Genomic DNA, 24793 nt, shown 5'->3' with positions numbered 1-24793 from the left:
ATATAATGAGCTCCCCAATCAACGTTCAACGTGATATTGCAGCGCAACATTACAGATACATTGAAGCACGTGAATGGCAAATAAAACCAAAAAATATCGTTGACGAATTTACAGTAAGAGTAAAACAAATATCGTTGACGTGCAGTTGCTGTTGACACAATTGTATATTCGGCGTCTTCTGTTATTGCTGGAACCGGCGTATTATTATCAACAATAACAATGACATACCAGCAGTTGTAACAATTTGTGTTTCAGCTGCAACAACAATTGCCGGTATTCTTAATATCATCGCACAAAAAATATGCACTTTTACAAATACAAAATTACATGATTATATAAAAAAAAATTACATACAGCGACGTTAGCATACTTCCTGAGAGATAGCGATTCTGTGCCTTTTATATTCTACGCAAAATATTCTAGAAAATCACGTGCTTGGGTTATTCTGGAAATAAATCCCGTCTGGAAATCCCCGTCATTCTAGAATGTTCTAGAAAATCACTTGGTTAAGTTATTCTGGAAATCTCGTCTGGAAATCTCTTTATTATAGAATTTGCTGCATAGGCGTATTCATGACTATAAAAGGCACATAATCGCTCTCTCCCAGTCACTCTGGAAGTGCATTCTGGAGTGAACAGAAGTAAGTGAATTATTTTCTTGAACTGTGTTGTGTCAATTATCAGGCAGATAGTAAAATTATTGTATATTATAAAATTAGTTTACGAAACTACAAAAAATAAAATCTTAATTAGTTGTATAAATATTACGCAGTAATAAGTGAGGTAACTACTTAATTATTCTGCCGGAGAGAGTTTTATCTTGACATAGTTATATACCTTCAACAATAATGAAAAATTATATTTTGTTTTTATTTCTTAGAAAAAGCAGATCTGGTAATATTATCTGCAACATATTTTACCGAACGATCTGAAATATCAAAATATTTTCCAGATGCGTTTATTGATTGAAATATTATTTCTTCACCAGTTTCTGTATTTACAGACATAACAAATTTTCCAATGTTTGAACGTTTGCCAGTACCAATAAATCTGTTGTTCTGGCTTTGTGTAATGGCTCGCAAATTAGCTAAGGTGATATCGAGCTTTTCCAAATTAATATGATCGATCACAAGACCGTCTTCGAGTACCCCCCCCCCGAAAACATTGGTAGACAAACCTATGACTGGAATAGTGTTTATTCCCCTTAGTATTGATCATGAGATAACCAGTATTAGTGACATTATCAAATGGGTTTGTTTAGTCAACATTTCCTGATTATACCATCACGAGATGCCTCGTAATCCATTATAATTGGATGTTTTACAAATTCTTTTCAATTCACTATCGAAAAAAAAAAACTGTATTATTCTGAATCCGCCGACGTTGAAATAAAAAATATTCATTATCAGAAAATTCAAATATCAAAATTGTCATCTGCACAATCTGTATATGATCATGATACTAGACATTTATCTAAATGGTTCTGTTGGTTCTGGTAAAACAAGTCGTGTGATTAAATTATTCTTGAACAGTTGTTCAGAAATAGTTGTATTTACACCTACACACAGACTCGCAAGAGAAAGGAAAGAAAGAAATATGAAACCATGCACTTATCACAAATGCTTTCGATGGAAGGGATATAAATGGACTCCTGAACGAATGGGAGAGAAATGATTCCAAGGATTATTGTTTGGGATGAAATAGGCACTGTTTCATTAGAAACGTTAAAACTATTTCTTGATTGGTTATTGATAAAAAATGCTGATATAATTATGTGCAGCGATCATTGTCAACCACCGCCTTTTTTTTGGATTGTCTCCACATAAATGACTGAGGAATTTTATAGATTAATATGAAGAAATAACTAATGACCATAGAGCGCTTGATCCAGAATTAAGAAATTATGCGTGAAATGATTTGATAGTGGCAAGAAGAAAGATAATTTGTGATACACTTCAACAACAATTATTTATGCTACATTAAGATTTTTTTAATCTACCCGTACCATTGTGTTATCGACCATCATATACACGACGACAAAATATCGACGTTGATATACCAGGATCGTCAGAGAAACAAAATCTTGTAGTCCATGATATTGTTTTAGTTCTTGTCAGTGTTGTTTAGAGCGCATTAACTATGGACAAAACACCATGGACGCTAGGATACGCAATGACGATTCATTCATCACAAGAATTAACAATCTCTGATACAAATGTTTGGATCGTCGATGATCGTATCGAATGTTCAAACTTACTTTATCTCGCAGTGTCTCGAGTATGAAGAATATCTCAGGGACGGAGAATGGTCATAGACTTCACAGAAAATAATGATCAAATTTAGGAAACTAACGATGATATAGTAAGAAGAAAATTAGTTATAAACAGTGACAACAAAATAAACGCGACTTTGATCTCGATGCTGAATTTATTATGACACTGAAACAACAGCAAAATAATCATTGTGAGAGCTGTAACACAGCAATATTGTGGCAATATTCAAAACATAAACCAACACAATTTCTCGTAGATAAAATTTATTTAATGCAGTTATCACACTTGATAATCTTACGACCCATTCGCGAAATCTCATATCTTTCTGAATTATTTTGTTTGCATATTGATATCCAAATAACCGCTCAGAAGTGTTCGATTCAATCGTTCAACAATTACCTGATCACGATGAATTGCAGTATGTCCTCGTCTGATTTTGACGTTATGTTTTTTCATCAGCGATGATACTTTACTAAGAAATTTTTTGCCATAATCAACCTGTATTAACAGTGGCAATCGCAAGTGTCCGCGTTGATAAATTCGTTCAAAAGAAGAATATACTTCAGCTGCTGTTTAAGTTGATAACAGCTCTGCTTCCTTATATCTACTTGCAACATCAACGACAGCTGACGCTTATCTGTATGTACGTAATTGACGTCTACCAATTTTAATAGTATCGTGTTATAAAAAATAAAATGTCTGCAAGATGAATTTCAGTAGGAGTGCGTACATCAAAATGTGCATGCTGAATTATATTTTTAGGTGGTGGTATATAAGTGTTCATATTGCCTGTCGTGCTGACCGATTTTCAGCAACAGAACGTGTAACATTTGCTACATCAGCGAGTTTACTAATAGCTGCTCTACCCCTCCAGTATCCTTTTGGGCTATGATAAATCGATTCCATTATTTTAATAATCGGATGATTAATTACCAGCCCCTAGTACTAGTTTACCTTTCATCGTAGGTCTTATCAACCAATTAGCTAATGATTCTCTAAAAGATTTTTTAAAAATGGAATTGAACGAGTGAATCAACTTAACATCTGCCATTTCTCTTTATTGTAAATCTGGAATTTTATAAGCTACATCATTAAGTTGACATCTTTGATCATTAGCATTTATTGGATATTCTCCAGGTCTTGGTTGATCTCGCTCGTCAAGTCGGATATCAAGTCGAGTTGCAGGACCACACTAATTATATCCAGGAAGATGTTTTTTCCTGGGTATTTGCCCAAGGAGTTCCTGGTAATTTTCCTTATGACGTAGCGATATCACCACCGATTTTATTATTAGAAATAAAATTATATTCTTGTACCACATTTTACACATTTACCTTGACGTGCTCTCTTTTTATTTGTTGTTATTATTATTGTTAATCCAATTGTGGGGGTGGATGCTGTACATCGAACACAATATAAATCCATATTATTTATTTATTATATTTGTATAACATGGATGTCATTGATTTCTCAGCGACACGAAAACAAGAGGCAGTAAAACATTTCTGCATTACCGAATTCCATCAGAATGATAATAATAGGTCCATCCGCATCGGGGAAAACACAATTACTGTTTAATTTGATAATGAGATGGCTGAAGTGGGATAAGTTGTATTTAGTAGCTCCGTCAGTTCATGATCACAGATGTTACTATATACTTAAAGATTTTAATGAAAATGCATAATTGTTGGACGAGGACGGCAATTATACTATCAATTTTATCACCGATATTGATGAAGCCCCATCTGTAGATGATCTAGATGGATTTATTAATAATTTAGTAGTATATGACAACGTAATGCTGGACAAAAAATCAATCATGATTTTCTCGAGGCAGACACAAAAACACAGACGTGATTTATGTTCCTCAGCGATATACACAAATACCTAAAGTGATCAAAGATAACTGCATTATTTTAGTTGTGTTTAATGGAGTCGATACACGTACTCTGCGAAATATTCATCCGACTTGGTGTAGTGGGGATATGGACATGAGTAGTTAAGTGGGGCACTAGAGCCTCAATGGGAATTAGCATTACAGAGACCCCTGGGTCACTATAGCCTCAATGGAAATTTAACATGGAGAAAAATCGTGGGTCAATATAGCCTCAAAGGAAATTTAACATGGGAAATAGTCTTGGGCTACTCTAGCCTCAAGGGGAATTGAATATGGGAAAAAGTCTTGGGCCACTATAGCCTCAAGGGAATTGAACATGGGATTTTTTTTTTAAAAATTTTTTTAAATTTAAATTTAAATTTAAAAAAGGGGTAGGCAATGGAAAGGCTATCTCTTTTCGAGAAATATGGCTGGCCCTGAAAAGGGCCTTTGGGTTTCTTCTTCTTCTTCTTCTTCTAACTCCTTAACTTCTTCCACCAAGTCCTCATTTTTTCCATTATTCCTTTCTTCTTCTTTTTCTCCTCTGGCATCCAGTCTGGATGGCCCAAGGCTCTAAACTTTTCCTGGACTTTGATCCAATTCTCATTCATCCTCTCAAACTCTGTCTGTTTCTTTTTGCTTTCCACATCTTTTCTTTCTTCCCTCCATTTCACTTTAATCTTCTCTACTTCTTCCTCCATTACTTTTCTCATCAGATCTTCCCCTTTCTTCACCTTTTCCAATCCCCATTTTACATTTCTCCACTCTGTCCAGTACAATATTTTTTCTAGGAAGCACCGGACTTGGATGACATGATCCAGTGCTTCCTTCAAACTTCCCACTCTGAAGTAAGGTGGGTTAATGAAGCCTCTTGACTTACTGACTTCTTCTTCAATCATCCCTGCTATGATATCTCTTGCTGTCTTTAGGCCTTGAACTTGACTCGTTACAAAGTCTTTCATATCTCCATGCCTCCATTCCTCTTCTATTCTTCCTAAAACATATTCTACATCCATTATCCAGAAATAGATGTCTCTCAATAAATTAAATAGAACTGATACTTGAGTCATTTTTGTCTCAGTTATTCCTTAGAATGGTTCCAACATCAAACTTTGTGGGTTCTTATAGTGAAAGCGCGGACGTGATGGAAAACATCCCCTGAAAAACATAAAATTGATCTTACCTAGATCATGACCAAACAACGCGCGGACGTGAAGGAAAACATCCCCCTACTTTCTCATTTCATATAATAAAACCAAAACTGTACTCTCACATACGCTAAGAAACAATAAACAAACCCATAATCTACTATTTACACAAACTTACGTGAGTAGTTACAAACACAAACACAAACACACAAAATAAACAATAAAGAAACCCATAATCTACTATTCACACAACCATACCTTAGCTCTTACAAACACCATCACACAAACACATACCCTCACATTTTTTTCAAAAAGAGTTAGTGTTTATAATCACACTACTCTACATACACACATTGGCAAATCGATGGTTATTTCTTTTCTAGAGTATTGGGTAGCCCTGAAAAGGGCTGGGTTTTTTTTGAACTTCATGGACACCTGGTTAATGGTGGCACCTTCCAGGCCTGGCGCCACATACACATCTTGTCCCCCAGTTACTTTTTACCTTTTTGGGGGAGAGAGCAGAGGCAGGATATGTGGCTTCAGAATCCCAATTTTCGGTTTCTGGGATTCTGAAATTTTTTCTTCTTCTCTCCTTTTCCTCCTCCTCTTCTTTGTATCTTCTCTCCTCCTCTTTGTATCTTCTTTCCTCTTCTTCTTTATATCTTCTCTCCTCTTCTTTATTTCTTCTTTCCTCCTCCTCTCTCATCCTTCCGTCTTCCACAATGGCTTCCGCGGCCAGTTCATTCAACAGGCGCCTGGCATATTCCAGATGCACATGAAGTTCCAACAGTTTAGACAGTCTCGTGTTCATTTTTGGTGTTGATCAATCAACAAGGGTAGCTAGACTGCCCAGCGAGTTTCAATTTATAGTGAAAGCGCGGACGTGAACGAAAACATCCCCCTAAGAAACATAAAATTGATCTTACCTAGATCATGACCAAAAGAAACAACGCGCGGACCTAAACGAAACACTCACTCACTTTTTTATGCTACCCATCACTATTTTAAAATTTTTTATAAATCACTTCAATAGACTATCCACATACGCAAAGCAATCCAATCTAACCCCAAATTTACACCTCAAACACCAAAAAAAAAGACATCATTTTAATCTACTATCCATACCAACTTACTAAACCACTTACAAACACAAACACACAAACACATACCCTCACATTTTTTTAAAAAAGAGTTAGTGTTTATTTTCACACTACTCTACCTACACACATTGGCAAATCGATTGTTATTTCTTTTCTAGAGTATTGGGTAGCCCTGAAAAGGGCTGTTGTTTTTGTTTGCTATGGCATTCTTTTTTAGTTTCTAAGAATGCGATGTCCTCTGAGGATAGACTTTCTGGCGATAGGTCTGCTTCTTCGAAAAGAGAAGAAGAACTCTTTGGTGTCGATACGACAATCGACAAAGCCTCTGTCAGCTTCAGGTTGCTGCTGCTGTTGTTGTTGTTGCTGCTGTTATTGCTGTCTCTGAAGTCTGTACTTCTCTGTCCATTCTTCTTTTTCCCTGTTCATTTCTTCTCTGAAGAGCTCTTCTATCAGGTCTTCAGTGATTTTTAACATTCTCACATTCTATATTTCTTCTGGCTTCGGTATCAGACTGTGTCTGACCCTATGCAAATTCACGTAGGCTTCGTTGAGCTTAGCTAGTTTGGAGCACATCTTCGTAGGAGGATGAGTCGACAATGGATGGTTAGACTGGAAACAACCCCGGTTCTTAAAGTCAAAGCGCGGACGTGAAGGAAAACATCCCCCACACGGTTTTTGAGTCGCAACGTTTAGTGAGTGTCATGAGAGGGATAGTAAGAAATGAAAGAGCATCAATCCAACATTCTTATAGCTAAACAAAAGACAAAGGCATTTTTTTCAAAACACAAAATTTTTTATTCAAAAATCACTTAACACTAAACAACAACTCTAACATTTTTAACAATAATCCAACAATATAACATCAAACAATTTTTTCAAAACACAACATTTTTTATTCAAAAATCACTTAACACTAAACAACAAGAACTCTAACATTTTTTAACAATAATCCAACACTAAAAGTTTCTCCACTAGGTAAAGAGGGATAACAGTCTTCCATGGTTTCTAGTAATCTAGGATGACTTCTCTCAAACTGTTGATTTCTATGGTATTATCGAATTCTGCATACAGGATGACGTTCACCGTTTCATCAGGGTCTCGGTCTTTAAACTGAATTTCCACACGAATCTGGCCGGATTCTATAGGGTGGAAATGTCCCTCGTCGCTGCCTTGGTCTGGAGTGAAATTGAAAGCCCACAAAGCGTAGCCTCCTGCATAATCCTCGTACGTAATACCGTGACTGGTATTGGTTCCTAACTGTCCGGTGGCTTCGTACAGGGACAAGTACGATCTCAAGTAATTCTTCTTGGTAAAGTCAGGTTCGAAAGGTCGGGTACACAAGGTCTTGCCATCGCGACTGACTTCGATTTTGGACACGCCAAAGTGTTGAAAGTAGAAAGGATTTTTTTCGGCAGCTCCGTTGAAGGCTGTATTCTCGACGATACCAACGATCAAACGTTTGGGTAACTGTCCTTGGAACAGATGATCTTCGATCATGGATCGCTGTCCCTTGGGAATGGTGAAGGTTTTCACTTCCACGCGTCGTATGGGATACTTGGCAGTCGTTCTGCTCAACGTCTGACTGATGTCGTTTCCCACTTTAGGTAACACTTCCACACGGCGTACGTAGAGTCTGGCTTCTAGGATTTTGGTTTTGTAACCGTCACTATCAGCCATCAAATGGAAAGCGGCACTGCTACGATTCAGTCTCAGGCGGACATCCACCCCGTTCAGCAAATACTTTTCTTGCAACCACATGTCCAAATGCAAACGATCCATCAGTTCTAAACTTGTGTCAGTTCCCGTGATTCTCTTTCTTCGTTCTACAAATCCATCATTGTTGTCTTTTTTTTCATCAATTTCCAATATTTCAAACTTGGTAGGTTCGTCAGCTTCCCATACGACACAGGCATTGAGATGAGTGTTCTTGGCATCTATTCCGTACGTCAAGAGATTTTCCAGGTAGGCACGATAAGGGTAAGTATCCATGCTGCTACTGACCAGTTTGTTATTCAAGTACAAGTCCACTCCACTGAACAAGGAATGCATGAAATTGTTGACGGGAGCTACTGCTTCATCGTCTATAGCACCTCCAGTCTTATCCAGAATTTTGACTTTCAGGTACAAGTAACTGCTATTCAGATCGATGTAATCTTCGGGCTGTCCTTTGATTTCAAACTCGATGGGAGCGGAATCGGTCAGTGAGGAGACGGGGTGAAATTCCACCCACTGGGATTCTTGCATCGTCATCATCGTGGGGGGCATGGCAAACAGATCCAGTTCCGTCTTGGAACAAGCGCAAGATTCTCGGTGCATCATTTTTTTGTCTCTTTTCTCAATAATCGAAAACGTCTAAGTCTCGAACGGTTCTTCTTTTCTTGGCCTTTCTCGCTTGAAGTCTGGTGAAAGGGTGTTTTCTTCGTCGTCTCTTTCTGCCTTGTCCTTGCTGAATGCCTGACTCGGTAGCGTGCAGGGCATTTATAGGTGTTTCTCGTTGGCCTAAAATGTCTTTGCCCGTTTGCAGCAAGACATTTTTGCCTGCCCTCATGAAGGCTTCTTTAGGGTTTTGTTTGTCGATGATGACATTTTGGAGAAATTCTTTGCCTTGCGTCAGTGCCGCATCTTTCAAGGTGTGCAATCCGCGTGTCACCATCGGTTTCAACACCGGGGCCACCGAACGAAAGGCCGATTTTAACATATCTCCTAAGCCGTGTCCTCGCTGTCGAGCAACCCCTCGGTACACTGGATACATGACTTACGAGTCGTGAGAGAACGGTTTTCGAAAATGGAGTTTCACCGTGACTTTTCCTTTGGTGAATGGAATATTTTGTCCCAAATCTCCTTTTATAGCAATGTTGACCGTGTCCAAATACGACTTGCTGACCGGCAAATAGTGAGGATGGACAAATTCGCGGTGGACGTGGTAAGTGTTTCCACCTTCCTCGTCAGCGTTCGTGGCAGAATCTACTTTGAAAGGAATGACACGCAGTAACGGTACGGAGGTGTGTCCCACCACGTTGTACTCCACCACATCGGAATACACAAACATCAAATTCAGTCCTTGGTTCAGTTCTACCGGGGCACGAAATAACTTGCGAAAGGACTCGTTGTCGTAAACGATGGGTAATTCGCTTTTCTTCATCATGCTCATTCTCAGGTTCATGTCTCCGCCCAACATGTCAAACAATTCAGGACAAAATAAAATGGACATGATTTTACTTCGTTCAAATTTCATCAAGAAGCGACGAGCTGCTTTGTGGTACTCCATGGTGACATTTTTGTTGACATGCTCCAAAGCTTTCAGAAACACGACATTAAACCTGGAGGTTATGGTGCTGACCAAATGTTGACCACTAAAATAATAGCCTGGGGGAATGAACAAGTGATAGGTGGTGTACTTTTGTGTACGGGTTTTCTTGTCATATTTGACATTGCTATCCATCCACTGTTGCATTTGCTCGTCATGAACTTCCACATCAAAAAAATTTTGATTGGGAAGGACATTGAGGACTTGGGTCGGGTGAATCATTTCTACTAAAGCCACTTCCCAATGGGCTTCGTGATCTAACTGGATGGCCTGAGGTAATTTGGCCGTGTAACAGCACAACGTGTTCTTGGGAAACACCTCCATGGAACTGTCACTGGGTAAAGTTAAGTAAAATTGGTTTTGGTGACTCATAATTCCAGAGTACTGTGGCTGTCCGAGGGGTTACTGGACGTCAGAGGCGTGTCTCCATCTAAAATGGGGTTCTGGTTGTGATTGAAGTGGTGACTGGTACTGGCACTGGACACAAGGTTCCCGGGGTTCCCGTTCGAGGTGAATTTCAGGGAGGGATTAGGAAGCAGGTAACCGATGCAACTGCTCAATAAAATGGGCCACAATTGTTTGTCTCCTTGTTGCAAACTCAAATTGGCGATGGCTGCCCCGATGACACAATACACCACGAAGATTTGGCAGAAAAAGACGATTTGCGTTTTAGGCACACGTTCTCCACACCACACCCACAAGGGTTGTTTTTGTAAATCTTGCACAGAAGAACTAGGTGAAGGAGGAGTGGTCGACGTAGCTGCGTCTGCTGTGTGAAAGGGCATGATGGTCACTTCTTTTTATAGTCGATGACTTGCGAAGCGTCGATCCAAGAATCAAAACTGGGTGGATATCCTTTCCAACGTACTTTGACTTCTTTGACACGTCGTTTGCCCACTTTACGGGTTCTGCGTTCGAGAATGCTTTCGATGTCGTACACGTCGTCTTCTTTTTTGGTGACACGTTGTAACTCGGGCAAATAAAACGTTCCTTTGAGCACTTCTCCGTTCATGTCTTCCAATTTATAGACGGAAGGATGACGGCCATGCACTCGTCCAGTGACGCGAAACAATTCGGTCGTCCAGTTAGGTAAGTAACCTTTGTCGAAAGTGCGTTTGGTTTAGCCAATGCGCACCCAATCTCCTACGGTCAACTCTCCACTTTTCTTGGGGACAGCCCTCGTCGGGGATGTACCAAACAGGCGCTCAAACACCAACACTTCGTTGTCGGGAGTCACGTCTTGCGGGGCACGTCCGATGCTTCGATGGTAAGATTGGTTGTACGCTTGCACCAGGTGCGGTAAGATGTCGATGTACTTCAGAGTGTGGTGATGCGTAAAATATTTCCACATGCGTTCTTTCAAAGTGCGTTGAAAACGTTCCACGATGCTGGCTTTGGTTTCGGGATTCTCGGTGGTAAAAAAATGAATGTCACGTTTCTTTAATTCTTTTTGGAAAGCTTGGTTCAGAAATTCGGTACCTTTGTCCGTTTGCCATCGAAGAGGGTGACGACCGCTTTGTTTCAACACCCGTTGCAGTGCTCGCACTAACTCGCTGCTCGATTTGGAAGTCAAGGGTACGACCCAAGCAAATTTGGAAAAGACGTCGATGACACAGAACAAATATTTGTAGCCACGATTGTAGCTGGCCAAATGAGAGACATCGGCTAAATCGGCTTGCCATTGATGATCGATGCCTTCGACTCGGGTGGGACTTCTGGCAAACTTGCGTCGAATGGGTTTGTGTAAAGTGTAGGTAGCTTGTTCTTGTAACCATCGTTGTACTTGAGGTGAACGGAGACTTTTCAGTCGCGTTTTGGCAGCACGATACAAGTTTTGAACTCCTGCGTAACCTGCAGGATGGGAGGGATCGTAGTAAATGCTGGCTAAGACTTTTTCCATTTTTTTGTGTTGGGTGGTGTGTTAATAAGGCACCCACTCTTGGAGGATGCTACTCTTTTTCTCTTGGGGTATTTTCTTGGATTGCAATGCTTTGCGTGTGCGACCGGCAATAGGTGTTGAAGAGGAGGAGGATGTTTGAGCGGGGGATATCGGTTCTTGTTTCACTTCTGTCTTCATTTCTTTTTCTCTTGTGATGAAGAAGGGGTGGCCATCATCTTTTTAATCCATCCAATTCTGGAGGTAGGTGGTGTTGTTAACTTGCGTACTTTTTCTGGTGGAGTTTGAAATCCTTCTTCTTCTTCTTTTCCTTTTTCTGTCTTGGTCACTGGTACTGGTGGTACTGGTACTGGTACTGGTACTGGTACTGGTGATGGTGCTGGACTTTTCATCAAGGTCTTAAAATCTTTCAGAGTGGGTAGAGCTGTTTCGTGTAAAGCTTTCTGGTGAAAGTGTTGCAGTCGTTGCAAGAGTTGACCGTACTTTTGCGATTTTTCTGTTTCGGACAAATCTTGGCGATCCATCAAGGACTGCAATTCGTGTTGTAACTGGGACATCTCGCTCAAATGGGGATTGGGAGGTAAATGCGGGGTGTGTTGTTCTTGCCACCGATGGTATTCCATCCATCGTTTGTAAGGCACTAAAGCTAGTTTTCGTCCTTCCATGGGGTTGTCAGGGGTCGATTCTGAGATCTTGGAACTTCCGAGGCATTTTTATCTTGCTCCCACCAGTCCTCCCAACATGGTTCCCAAGACTCCTTTCAGTATGGGGCCTAACAAGAGAGGTAAAATACCTCCACGTTGCATTAACATCTTCTTTTTTTTGACGAATGGGAATTTTCTTTTGAACCATTTGGCGAAGAACGTGACGATGTTTGCCTAAGCATTGTTTCTGGTGTTTGGACAAAGGGATCGTGCCTTTCAAAACGTTCAAACAACATTCGCACACGGTATCGATGACCTCTTTAGAGGCTGTTTGAATGAGTTTTTTTCGTAGGGGTGGAGAAGCTTTGGACAGGACAGATAACATGTCCCCATGTTTGGCTAAACGTGGTGGCAGTCCTTTCCTTTTCTTTCCTTGGGGTTTTCTGGAGGGTGACATCTTTGAGTCTTCAGGAGCACCAAAAAACACTGATACCCGACTTGGTCACAGGCCTTTTTTATACTGGAACGCGTCGCCACTGATTGTCTTTACGTCGTATTAGTTTGAGGACAGGCATGACACGTCGTGCAGGGGTACGTAACGGACTAAATCGAGCCAGTTCTTGCTTGGACAAATCCAGTAAACTTTGTAACATGCCCGATCTTTCTTGAACTTTGATTTTGGGAGAAGGTACTTTGTGAGCAGCAGCCACTGCCACTAAATTGGAAGGTCCTGCCACTGGGGAAGTTCTTTTGGGGGTCATCAACGGAGAAGTTGTTGGTGTGATCAACGCCTCCAAGTACTCTTCAGTTCTGGGTGTCATCAACGGAGAAGTAGACAAACGTGAGGCTGCCGGAGACGCAGTCACCGCCGTGGCAGGTCGTGGTTTGCGAGTGTAAGGTTGCGTCCTGGCCGAAGTGCCTCTCTTGCGACTAGTTTTCTGTGGACTTTTCTTTTTCTGGGGACTTTTTCTCTGTTTCTTTTTCTGGGGGCTTCTTTTCTTTTTCCGGGGTGGTGTCTGGTCAGAGGAGGGTCCTGCCACTGGAGAAGTTCTCCTTGGGGACCTGGTCTTTTTCTTCTTGGGGCTTCGTTGGAATTTTGTCTTGGGTATAACTTTGGGGGCATGAGAATCCCATCTTAAGAGTGAGCGAATGATGACCCGTCCTAGAGTACCGCTCCCTCCAGGTTTCAAAATGATTTGTTTTTTGGTTTGAGTGTCGATGCGGGGATCGGCCAGTTGGACCAAAGCGACTTTGTTTCCATCAAAAAAGCGTTTGGTTTGATGAGGAATCTGAATGATTCCTTGGAGTAATTGACGTGCCGTCACCGTGAACCATCGTAAGACTTCTTTGAGACTAGCTTCTAAGACACGAGCTCGTGTTTGTGGATCTTTTTCTCGACTGATGCCATACAAGGCACGAATCAATTTGACGGGAAGATGCGACTGAAGGGACGTCATGTTCGCACTGAGAATGAGACAGACGAAAAAGGGTCTGAGGTTTTTATAGATTTTTTTCATGGGGAGTGAAATGAAGTCGAGGACGGAGACGTGTACAGGACAGGCCCTCCGTCTTGGCACCAGTGGTGAAACAAGTGGGTACGAAATTGCAAATCCTCGGGAGTCGTAGGTTTCAAATCGACGAGTAAATAGGCGTGTGGCGTTTGAGTGGCATCGTCGTACGCCTGAGTCAGCCAAGGCGTTCCTAACTGTTTGGCTAAGACTTGCACTTGCGATTTATCTCGAGGGCTTTTAAACAAGACCACGTAATGCGCATTGAGACTGATGGTGCGATGGGCTTTACTTTGTTGAAACAAATTTTGGGTGATGTAAACGACACTGGCAGTACGGTGATGCCCTTTGCGCATGAACCACAGTTTAATTTCTTCTTCGTCTTCTCCTAACATGTCGTCGAAAATGACCAAATGGGTTTGACGGGAGTCAGGGACGATACCGTCGTCTTCTTTAGGAATGCCTTCCACAAACACGATGGAATCGCCTTGACTTTCTCGCAAGAGGCTGTACGCCGATTGCCACTCTTTGTAACACCACACGATGCGCTGAGGTGGTCGATCGATCAAATGATGTTTATGTTCGATCAAGCGTTTGACGAATTCGGTTTTGCCTGAACCGCTAGGTCCAGCAATGAGCATGTTAAAGGGATGGCGAAGATACAAAGCCTCCCAACTGGCACGATCTAAGTGTTCGTCGATGACTTTGACAGTAGAGGAAGAGGGAGCAGAGACAGCAGAGGTAGCCACAGTGTGAGAAATGTCACTTGTGACACGGAAACAGACAAGACAAGAGTTTATATACTTTTTTTCAGAACACGTTTATTGAATGTTTTTTTTTCAAACATGAATACGAAAGACAAAAATACATAAAAGCCAAAGGCTTAAGTACAAGAATAAAAGGCACATGATAACCATGAACGTGGAATAAACACAAGTGTCTGTACAACATGTTTTTGGGTAAAGTTCTAACCAGTTCTATAGTAGGGGGTAAGGTCACACAAGTGTCCTCCCGAAAGGGTCTTTCAGGCCTGTCCACGACAGTTCCGTCCTGGGTGACGGGTTCTTCTGGCACCGTCACTAACACGGGTTGAAAAGTAACTTTTTTCCTTGAATAACTCTCGTGCATACTGGGCCACCTCTTTGGTCCAAGCCAAACCAATCTGGTTTCTTCTTCGTCAACGACATGGTAAGTTACTTCAATGAACAATGAACTATCGATCTTGCCTAGGGTTCCTTTTTATATACAGACCAATACCGACGTGACCGTACGGCAACGTAAAGTGATTGGGAAGTCGCACTCGCTTCTGGTATACAATTTGATAGACTTTTTCCAAGGGTCGACTGACGATGTGGTGAGTGGGTAAACGTACAATCTTGTTCGGTTGATAGGTGGTCACTTTAAAGTTTCCATCCTCTCCCGATTGCAAGGCTTCTTTCAATACCCCAAAGTTGACCACTCGACTGGTACGATGATTCAGAGTCAGTCCTTTCACTTTGCACGTCGTGTGCACTTCTCCTTGTTTGTCACGGTATTCGTAGCCGTAATTTTTGGGGCCGCCACTGACGAAACTTAGAATCTTGTCGTCGGGATGCTCGTCTGTCCAGGCTCCTAAACGGTCTCCTTCGATGTCAGGGTGATGTTGAATCGGGTGATGGATGTAAATGCAACTGTCCGTGTCAAAGTACAGGACGCGTTCTTCTAACAGTTCTAAAGCTTCGTACAATTTTAAGCGAGCATGAGCTGTCACGTAAGCCGCAATGATGACATTTCCAAAAGGGTCGTCTTGTACAAAGTCCAGATCTTCTTCGTAATTGACCAAGATCAAATCCTCTCGAACGACGTCCACGTGTTTCATGTATTTGGTTTTGTCGTGAATCATCTGGAAGTAGCGGGAAGGTTCTGTCAAATATTCCGTCTTGGGTAAACACGGTCGTTGTGCCATTTTACCCCACAAACAATTTAACATCACTTTGGCAAACGATCGCCTGCCGTCGTTTTTTTCGATGTGGTCTAAAGAGATGCCTTCTTGTTCGTAGTATTTCTCTTTGAATTGTATTTGGTCTTCGGGAGTGTGACACCAGGAAGGATAGCCGCTGGCTTCGTGTTTCAGTTTCAAAAAGGCATCCACGTAGTCGGCGAAAATGCCTTTCTGAGTAGGGTCACCCTTGTGGTACTGTTGTGTCTTGGGAAAGTGGCAAATTTCGTACACTTCTAACAGTTGGTATCCCATGTCCAGAGCTTTGAACAATTCCACGCTGACCCAGGTTCCCGTCAAGGCACGTTCTTCCTGGCTGTGATGGCAAGGTTGGTCCTGGTTGCACGTTTCGGCACAAGTACGGCACAAGGGAAACATCAGTTTGCCTTGACAATGGTGAGGTAAGACGGGATGGTATAGGTTCGTGGGAGGCAAAACTTTACACTTGATCAAGCCTTCGTATTGTCGAATGTTTTTCAGGTCGATGTCTTCCGTCAGCAATTGCGGGTGCCCTACAGGAAAGCGACAATATTTGCACACGTAGGGATACAGCGAACACACGTCCAAGTATTTGATTTCTTCTCCTTTCTCTTCGTCGGCTTGGTACAGCAAACAGGTGGCATTGGTCCTTCCTCCGTACAAACTATCCCTCGGGTTCAACGGGTCCATGAACTGGTAACTTTCCACGAGGCGTTTAAACTCGGGATCGGTTTTCATACGGTGATCGTACTCGTGTTCCCACATTTCCACCACTTGGTATCCTTGCTGTTCTAACTTTAGGCGCCGCTGACAAGTGTCCTGGTACAGGTCTTCCATGGTTCGTTGTAAAAACTGATTTTTAGTGTCACGATCAGGGTAGCAGACGGGACATCCGTGAAATAAGCAGCCGTTAAACTCGTACACGATCTTGGGGTTTTCTAAGTCCCAGCCATCGACCGAATACGTTCCGATGGTCTTTTCACCCCCTCCGTTGCGGGCATGCTGAATCCATTTGTCTTCCTTGTCGCACAAGTAATGTAACCAGCGTAGGGCTTTGACCGAGTATTGACGCTTGACATAGTGGGTCGTTTCAGGGCTGATGACAGCTACGGTGTTTTCAGGCATAAATCGTTGGCGGTACACTAAGGAACACGCTTTGGCAATGGTGCAAGCTTCTTTCAAAGGATCGACCCCTCCGTGTTCCATGAACAGTTCTCGAAATTTTCCACAGCAACGTCGTAAAATGTCCACGTCGGAACGACAATACTGTAACATTTCTTCCTGAAAGTCGAAGGGGTCGGAGGCATGAGCTGGTACCAAGCGTAGAAAGCTTCTCGTTGTTCGGTACGCATATTGTCGGGGTCGTAATAGTGAGCCTCAGGCAAATGGGGTAGAACGGCGTGTTGATTGGCTTCCGTATTGAAAAAGTGTGGAAAGTACCCTTTAGCCATTTCTGTCATTCCAAACGTTTTAGGCATTCGACTCAAAGGCATGGCCAAGTAACTCATCGAATCTTTAAACTGCACTTGTCCCACTTGCATGAAAATGATTTTGGCTCCGTTCAAAATCACTTTAGGACGTTCGGTGCCATGTTCCGTATAGTACCTCAAAAGAAACTGTCCATCGTATCCGGAGAAATTGTGAGCCATCACCGTGGCATGACGATGACAATCTCCGTAACGTTCGATGTCCTCTTGGCTCCACGTCTTGTCGATGGAGTCTAAGACCCATTGGGCAAAATCGGCTAACGTGTTTGGTCCCCGAAAGATTTTTTCACGCCCTCCGGGAATCTTGCTGCAGTGAGGGCAATGACTGAAGATAGGTTCTTGAATGCACTTCTCGCACGCTCGATGAGCCACGCAGAAATTAGGAATGTGAATGCCAGTCTCTTGCATGCATTCGAAATCGAAAAAGATGAAATTGCCTTTCTTCTTGTGACCGTCCTCTTTCTCTGGTGGGGGTTGGTATTTTTGCACGTAGCATTGGTGTTCCAAGTCCACGATGTGGTGACAAATGTGACATTTTTTCTTTCCTCGACATACGTGTGGCTTGGCATTATTGGTAAGTATGCCTTGTCCACAGGTAGGGCACAATCGCAGCAGTTGACAAGCACATTTCTTCTGTGAACCTTGTGTTTTCAAATGTTGTTGGTAACAGGTAGGGCTGACAAACGTGCGCAGACAAGTCGAACAAGGCACTGGTCCTTCGCTCAGACAGGGTGGAGAGGCCAAACATCCTGGGCATTTCCATCCACAATGCTTGTGTTGCTCTCGATTATTATAACCATAGTCACATTTCTCACAATAATAAACATATCCCAGGAATCCGGTGATACTGGTAATGGTATCGAAATGGTCATCGTGATGATAGACATGAATGTATTTTTCGTCCTTAAAATCTTGGCCTCGAAACAACAGAGGCCCGCGCACTTCTTGAGGGTGCACTTTCAAGGTGTATCGTGGAGCTAGGGCATCTTGCAATTTTTGCATCTCAGGAATGCCACAGGGTGTGTCTTTGGACAGTCCGGCTTGTTGCAACAGGAGTTCTGCTTCGTTTCGTTGTTTGGCTCGGTCCGATTGTCGAATAGTTTTCCAGGCTCTTTTCCATTCTGCCGTGTCGTTCTTGTTGGCATAGGTTCGTCCCACCACGATGGCTCGAGCTAAACACATCTGGTCTTGAGGATTGTGAATTTGGACAAGGCTACGCTTAATGCTGCGAAGCTCGTTCACCAATAACATCTTTTTGCGTCCAGTCCCTTGAGGAAGAGGGACGTGAGCCATTTTCAGTGTGGCTTTACCATCGGTGATGTCAAACTGGTCATTAGATTGTTGTACGTGTTGAATCTTGTCCATGATTTTGGAAGGGGTTAGTTCTGCGGGTCTGCTAAACTCGATCCAAACAGGGGATTTCAAACCGTCGTGATCTATGGATAGTGTCAAGCGATCGTCTTCTTTGGGTTGACATTGTCGCTTGAGTGCGGTGAGCAAAGAATCCCACATCTCGGTGATAAACCCTTCTGCTTTCTCCAAGGGTACGTCGGCCTTGAAATCTTTAAACTTCACCGTGTAGGTGTAAGCCGTGGTTCTAAATTTTCTAGAGGAGCGCTTTTCCGTCTCTCGAATGGAATAGTATTTTTCAGGGTTGACTAAGGGTGACGAACTTGGTTTAGAGGTTTCAAATCCTGGTTCACTCATGTCCTCTTCAAAATCACTGGCATGAATTTGTGCCAAGATTTCAGCTCTGGTACGAGGCGATAGATCACGTTTCTGCCTCTTACTTTCTTCTTCTTCTTTCTTCTCGAATGAATGGGATCGTTTCATCTTGAGTGCAAAACGTCAAATGACTCAAGTGTAAACACCATAGACTAATTTATAGTCATGGCAGACCAGCGTATATAAAAGGGTGTGTGTCTTGTTCTTTCACTATTCATTTCACTCTCAAGCCGAGCACAACGATGGAAGAGACTACCCAGATGGAACGTTTCGTCAGAGCTTTGCGAGGGGTCATTAGAAAATTCTCTTCAGACCAGCCGACGGACTACTCTCCTTCCTTTCGAGATAAAAGTCAAGATACTTGCTATATCTGTCAGAAGAAAGGGCATTGGTCTTCAGAGTGTCCAGACCGTCAAAAAAGAAAAAAAAAACAGGGGCTAAAAAAGACAAAAGTCAAGATACCTGTTATTATTGTAAAGAAAAAGGACATTGGTCTCCAGATTGCCCAAGAAAGAAACAAGAGGAGTCAGAAGAAAAGAAGGATTCTTCAGAAGAAGAGAGGGATTCTTCGGAAGAAGAGAGGGATTCTTCAGAGGAAGAAGAGGAAGAAAGAAGACAATTCTATTTAAAAGAAGCAAAGAAACAGGAGAAGAAAAGAAGAAGGGAAGAAAATGAGGAAAAAACGGTGAAGAAATTCAAAAAACAGAGAGACTAAACAAGCAGAAAGAAGAAGTCAATGAACTTTTAATTAAAGTGTTCTGTGGTGAATTGTGAATTGGATTGTAAAAAATGGAGAAAAGAATACATGAATGATATAAGGTAAGTGTCTTTGAGTTTTGATTTTAAAATAAGAAGCTACACTCACGCACTCATACACAGACATGTACTATAAGGGTAAAATGGTTTGTTTTTTTGTTGATTTTTGAGTTATTGGCAAATTGAAAGGCTATCTCTTTTCGAGAGAAGTGGGTGGCCCTGAAAAGGGCCTTTTTATTTTGGTGTAGGGGTGAGTTTAACCAATCAACTTTAACTGCCTTAAGCCTTTGCCACGGCCGAGGCCTACTTCTGATGATTGGGTTGAAATCACTAAGGGTGGTACGATAGGCTTAGTCACAGGGTTGGCGTGTTTAGCTCGGGAAGGTCGTATTCTCTTCGGTCGTGATAAAGAAGTCTGATACATTTGTTTCAGACTTCTTAACTCCGCTAAAATGTCCAACAGTACCGTAGCCGTTTGATTTTCACCCTCTTGTTTCTTTGCTGCTACTTCTTCTTGCTGTTGTTGCTGTTGTTTTTTTCTTACCTCTTCTTGTTGCTGTTGCTGTAGGAGAAAAGCTTGTTCCGCTTCCTTTTGTCGTTGCATAAATTTCTCCAATTCTTCTTTCTGTCTCTGTCTAAAATTCTCCACGTGCGGTAATGAAGAAGGTAACGAAGGTTCCGGAACAAATTCTTGCGAGGTAAGAAAATCCACAAAATCCCAATGTACCTCTTCTGAAAGTAAGTCCGGGTTCCCTTGGGCAGTCTCCCCTGCTGGTGCACCCCAATGGATCGTTTTCTGAGTTTCCGTCATGTTGAATCACTGTCGCATAGATTGACTGCACACAAGCGCTAACGAATCTATATAGACCACGTGACGTCACAGACTGCTCTCTTCGGATTGGATGCGAGCTGACTGAATTTTGTAACGCGTGTTCGGATTGGTGAATGAATTCAATCCGTTTCAATCCTTCCTGTACCTATAAATAAGCGCAGTTCACTGCATTGATTCACCTATTCTCGTCGCTTCAAGATGTGGACCACAGTTGAGTCATCCACCCTTGTGTCTTCCATGATGTTTAGGACGGACATGCTCATGTATGTCAGGTCCAAGTGGACTGTTGTTGATAGGACAGATACTAGTCAATGGATGAGGAGAGTTTACATAGAAAGACAAGGATGTCTCAAGAGGGTACTTGTGTATGGACCGGCAGTTAGAAGGAGTTTAAGAAGAAGAAGAAGAAGAAGATGTGACAGATGCCATCTATGTTAATATTAATATTAACATAAACCCAAAGGCCCTTTTCAGGGCCAGCCATATTTCTCGAAAAGAGATAGCCTTTCCATTGCCTACCCTTTTTTTAAATTTAAATTTAAATTTAAAAAATTTAAAAAAAAAAAAATCCCATGTTCAATTCCCTTGAGGGTATAGTGGCCCAAGACTTTTCCCCATATTCAATTCCCCTTGAGGCTATAGTGGCCCAAGACTATTTCCCATGTTAAATTCCCCTTGAGGCTATATATTGACCCACGATTTTTCTCCATGTTAAATTTCCATTGAGGCTATAGTGACCCAGGGGTCTCTGTAATGCTAATTCCCATTGAGGCTCTAGTGCCCCACTTAACTACTGACATGATTAGGTTCAAAAACTTCTGTTCAAAAGCACAATCTACACCACACGGATTTATAACAATAAATTTACATGATCCTCGATCGCGATATCGTATACGTCTTGATAAAATATTTGGTTGAGAGACTGATATAATAATGATTTTAATTACAGCAGCAAAGGAGGTGCGACCTCAAATAAGTGTCACGGTGGGTAAACAAAGCACACATACAAATTTGAAAAAACACAGACGACAAAGACAGAGTAACAGAAAACTAACCCAATTAGAGAAACTTTCGGTTTTAGTTAGAGGCTTCGGTTTGACGTTATTGACCTTTTATTTTTATTTTTTTTGTATGAAGTTTTATTTTTCAAAAAATGACGTTTCAACAAAGGATCTGTTCACTTCCTCTGCGTCTACATCACTAAAAGATCACGACTGAATAAACTTTGTTATAACTATATTTCGATTAAATTTTAAAAATAAAATTACTTTTTAAATTTATATTAGTAAATGCGCTTTCATGACCCGTGTGACTTGTACTCTGGCTCTTAAAGTACATAGCAACATCTCTGATCATCAAAATAAAAAGGTAAATAACGTCAAACCGAAGCATTTAACCAAAACGGAGAATTTCTCTAATTGGGTCAGCCTTACTGTGGTTCAAGTCCTACTTGGTAAACAGGACACAAATTGTGTCTGCAAATGAGATACACTCCAGCCAAGTCAATCTATGTTTGGCGTTTCACAGGGGTCTGTTTTTGGACCTGTTCTCTTCATTCTATACACTCAGTCGCTCTCAAGTGTCATAGATCATCATCCAGTGTCTCACCAATTGTACGCTGATGACACCCAAATATACAAATCTAGTTACCCAACTGAAGTTGATGCTACCATCCAAGGTGTAGAGAGGTGCATTTCTGATGTGAAATCATGGATGACTTGTAACAAGCTGCAGATGAATGAGGATAAAACTGAGGCCATTCTGATAACAACACAAAGACTTTCTATTCACATCCTTTACCTCAAACAATAAATATCAGCAACGCCAACATTAAATTCACACAGCCAGTACGAAACCTAGGTGTTACTCTGGACAGTACTCTCACGTTGCACCAACATGTCATAAACATATGCAAAGCGGCATATCTTGAGCTGAGACGCATCAGCTCCATTGGCAAATATCTTTCAGTTGATGTCACTAAAACACTTATGTGTTCATTATTACTTTCAAGTCGTCCAGACAATAGTCCATATTGTGACTCAATTCTGTCTGGTTCATCTCAATATCTACTTCAGACACTTCAGAAAGTTCAAAACACAGCTGTTCGTATCATACTTAGAGTACCACGATCAGAGCACACCACCCCGCTTCTCTGTACCCTACACTGGCTATCCATTCGATCCAGAATCAAACACAAAATTTGTTTTCTGTGCTACGTTTCACTGACGGACTCCAGTCCAACATACCTATTCGACCTCACCCATGTGTACACACCAGCAACATACTTACTCTCCTCTTCTGACAATCGCATACTCATTATTCCCACCACGAAAACGAAGTTATATGGACAACGTTCTTTTGCATACCAGGGCCCAGCAACGTGGAATGAATTGCCCACTGAACTTATACACAAAGACACAGTGCTCTTAAAACTCACTTATTTCGACTGCAAGAACAAACTTAAAGACCGAATAACGTTTCCTACCTTACATATTTTCAGCATGTTGTGTGTTATTGTATTTGTAATTTCATGGTGTTTGTTTTTTGTAATAGTATCATTATATATGTTTTTATGTTCTAGATGTTGTCTAATGTTGTAAAGCGCTTAGAGCTTCTAAAGATTAGGCGCTGTTCAAAGTCCTCATTATTATTATTATTATTCCCGAAGAGTACATGCCTCACATCAGTTTCAAGAACAACACAAGCCGAAAAGACCAAATTCACAAATATATCCATATTTTTAATTATTACGCAATAATAACTAAAAAATCACACCACAGTCTTAAGTTAAGATATTTTAAACTGACCCCTGCCACCTTAGCCAACAGAGTGATTTCACGACCTGACGGAAATAGCAATTCGATAGTTAACTGTGGCAACTGTTACTCCCGGAAGTAATAAATTTGATTAGACGCGCCATGTGGTGGGGATTCCCATAATTTTGACTATGGAGAGGGACACGTTGGAACTTCAGATTCGAAAACAGAGAAAAAAGCTGAGACAGATTGAACACCTAGAGAGATTAGATAGACCCCTCACGGACGAAGAGGCAGTGAAGGTTGAACTCGACATGAAGCTTATTTTTAAAAAATATACTTTTTCGGGGAGACAATGTCAAATGTATTCACCGATAAACAGATTCATCAGCGCCGCCATTTGCTTAGGGGACAGGGGACAAATTTTATGTACACATTTAATGCTACAATCAGCGACCTAGTATAAAAAAATAATAAAAAATCAAATACACAAGTGAGGGCAAAAAGGTCCATATTCTTGGATACCTATATTAAAACAAAGCATAAAAATATTATCCACTTGACCAGAGAAGTCAATGGCAGTTCATAGCAGAAGTTTATGCACCCCAACCCCAAATTTCTAGCTGGAAATGTTCATGTCTGAAAGTCATTTTTGACACCATGTGATGCTCACAGTGCAAACACACGCCTTTTTCCTAGATGACAATTCTGCAAAACAGTCTGATGCAATTGAAAATAGTTGTCATCCAAGCCGTTTTTGAGACTTTCTACTTGCCCCAAACCCATGTGTTTATTCCTATGGGAGGCTAGCTCTTCTTCCTAGTTGACTATTGGTATATCACTGTCAACATACTGCAGAGTAACTATGGAAGCTGTATATGCCTGACATCAGTTTCAAGAACAACACAAGCCCGATACACCTAGTTCACAAATATATCCATATCTTTAAAAAGTAAACAATAATAGCTGGAAAAGTCACACCATAGCCTTAAGTTAAGATATTTGTCAGGGGCCAATTTACGAAACTGGACCCTGCCACCTTAAGAATTTGTCTGAAAATTGTTTATGTTAAAAGTTGTGTACATATCACATATTTAGACATCTATTAAAATGGTAAAATTAAAACCTTTTTTTGTGCAAAACTAAAAATGGTATTATGCTTTTAGAAAAGTGACTACTTTGCGGCAAAAAGCACTGCATTATTTACATTGCGAGTTATGACTGACTGCGTTTCTTGAAAGATTTCAAATTGTTTGCAACCTACAATGCTTTTGGTCTTTGTTTACCACCATAGCATCAGGACAGAATAAAAATTCCTTTACAGTGTTTCATGAATGTCAAGAAGAGATTTGGAAGTTATAAATTTGAAGAGGGAATGACAAAAAAGCTAAGTTGTCAGTGACAGAAGCGAAAAGTTTCTATAAACTCTTCTAGCAAACTTAAAGAAATCTCACATTTAAGTAAATATTGTGCCTTTGAAGTACTTTTAGACTGACATAAATCAAGCAGTTCCTAACCTTTCATTATC

At 41.2% G+C, this 24793-nt stretch overlaps 1 protein-coding gene across 3 annotated transcripts in view; it reads left to right on the top strand.

The window, feature by feature from the left end:
• Positions 1-23408: 23408 nt before the first annotated feature.
• LOC149781797 (uncharacterized) overlaps positions 23409-24793 on the top strand; it is a 37939-nt gene continuing 36554 nt past the window's right edge. For all 3 annotated transcript variants that reach the window (XR_016414786.1, XM_089935957.1, XM_089935956.1), the window contains exon 1: positions 23409-23567. Coding sequence is in view for 2 of the 3 variants with exons in the window: in XM_089935957.1 (XP_089792083.1) it covers positions 23457-23567 (111 nt within the window). In the remaining variant the exon portion in view is untranslated. The remainder of the gene's footprint in view (positions 23568-24793) is intronic.

This window comes from Sinohyriopsis cumingii, chromosome 15, assembly GCF_028554795.1.
Source record: "Sinohyriopsis cumingii isolate HCF-2022 chromosome 15, ASM2855479v2, whole genome shotgun sequence".
NCBI lineage: Eukaryota > Metazoa > Mollusca > Bivalvia > Unionida > Unionidae > Sinohyriopsis > Sinohyriopsis cumingii.
The sequence above is the reverse complement of the archived record's forward strand: the minus strand, read 5'-3'. Positions and strand labels throughout refer to the sequence as shown.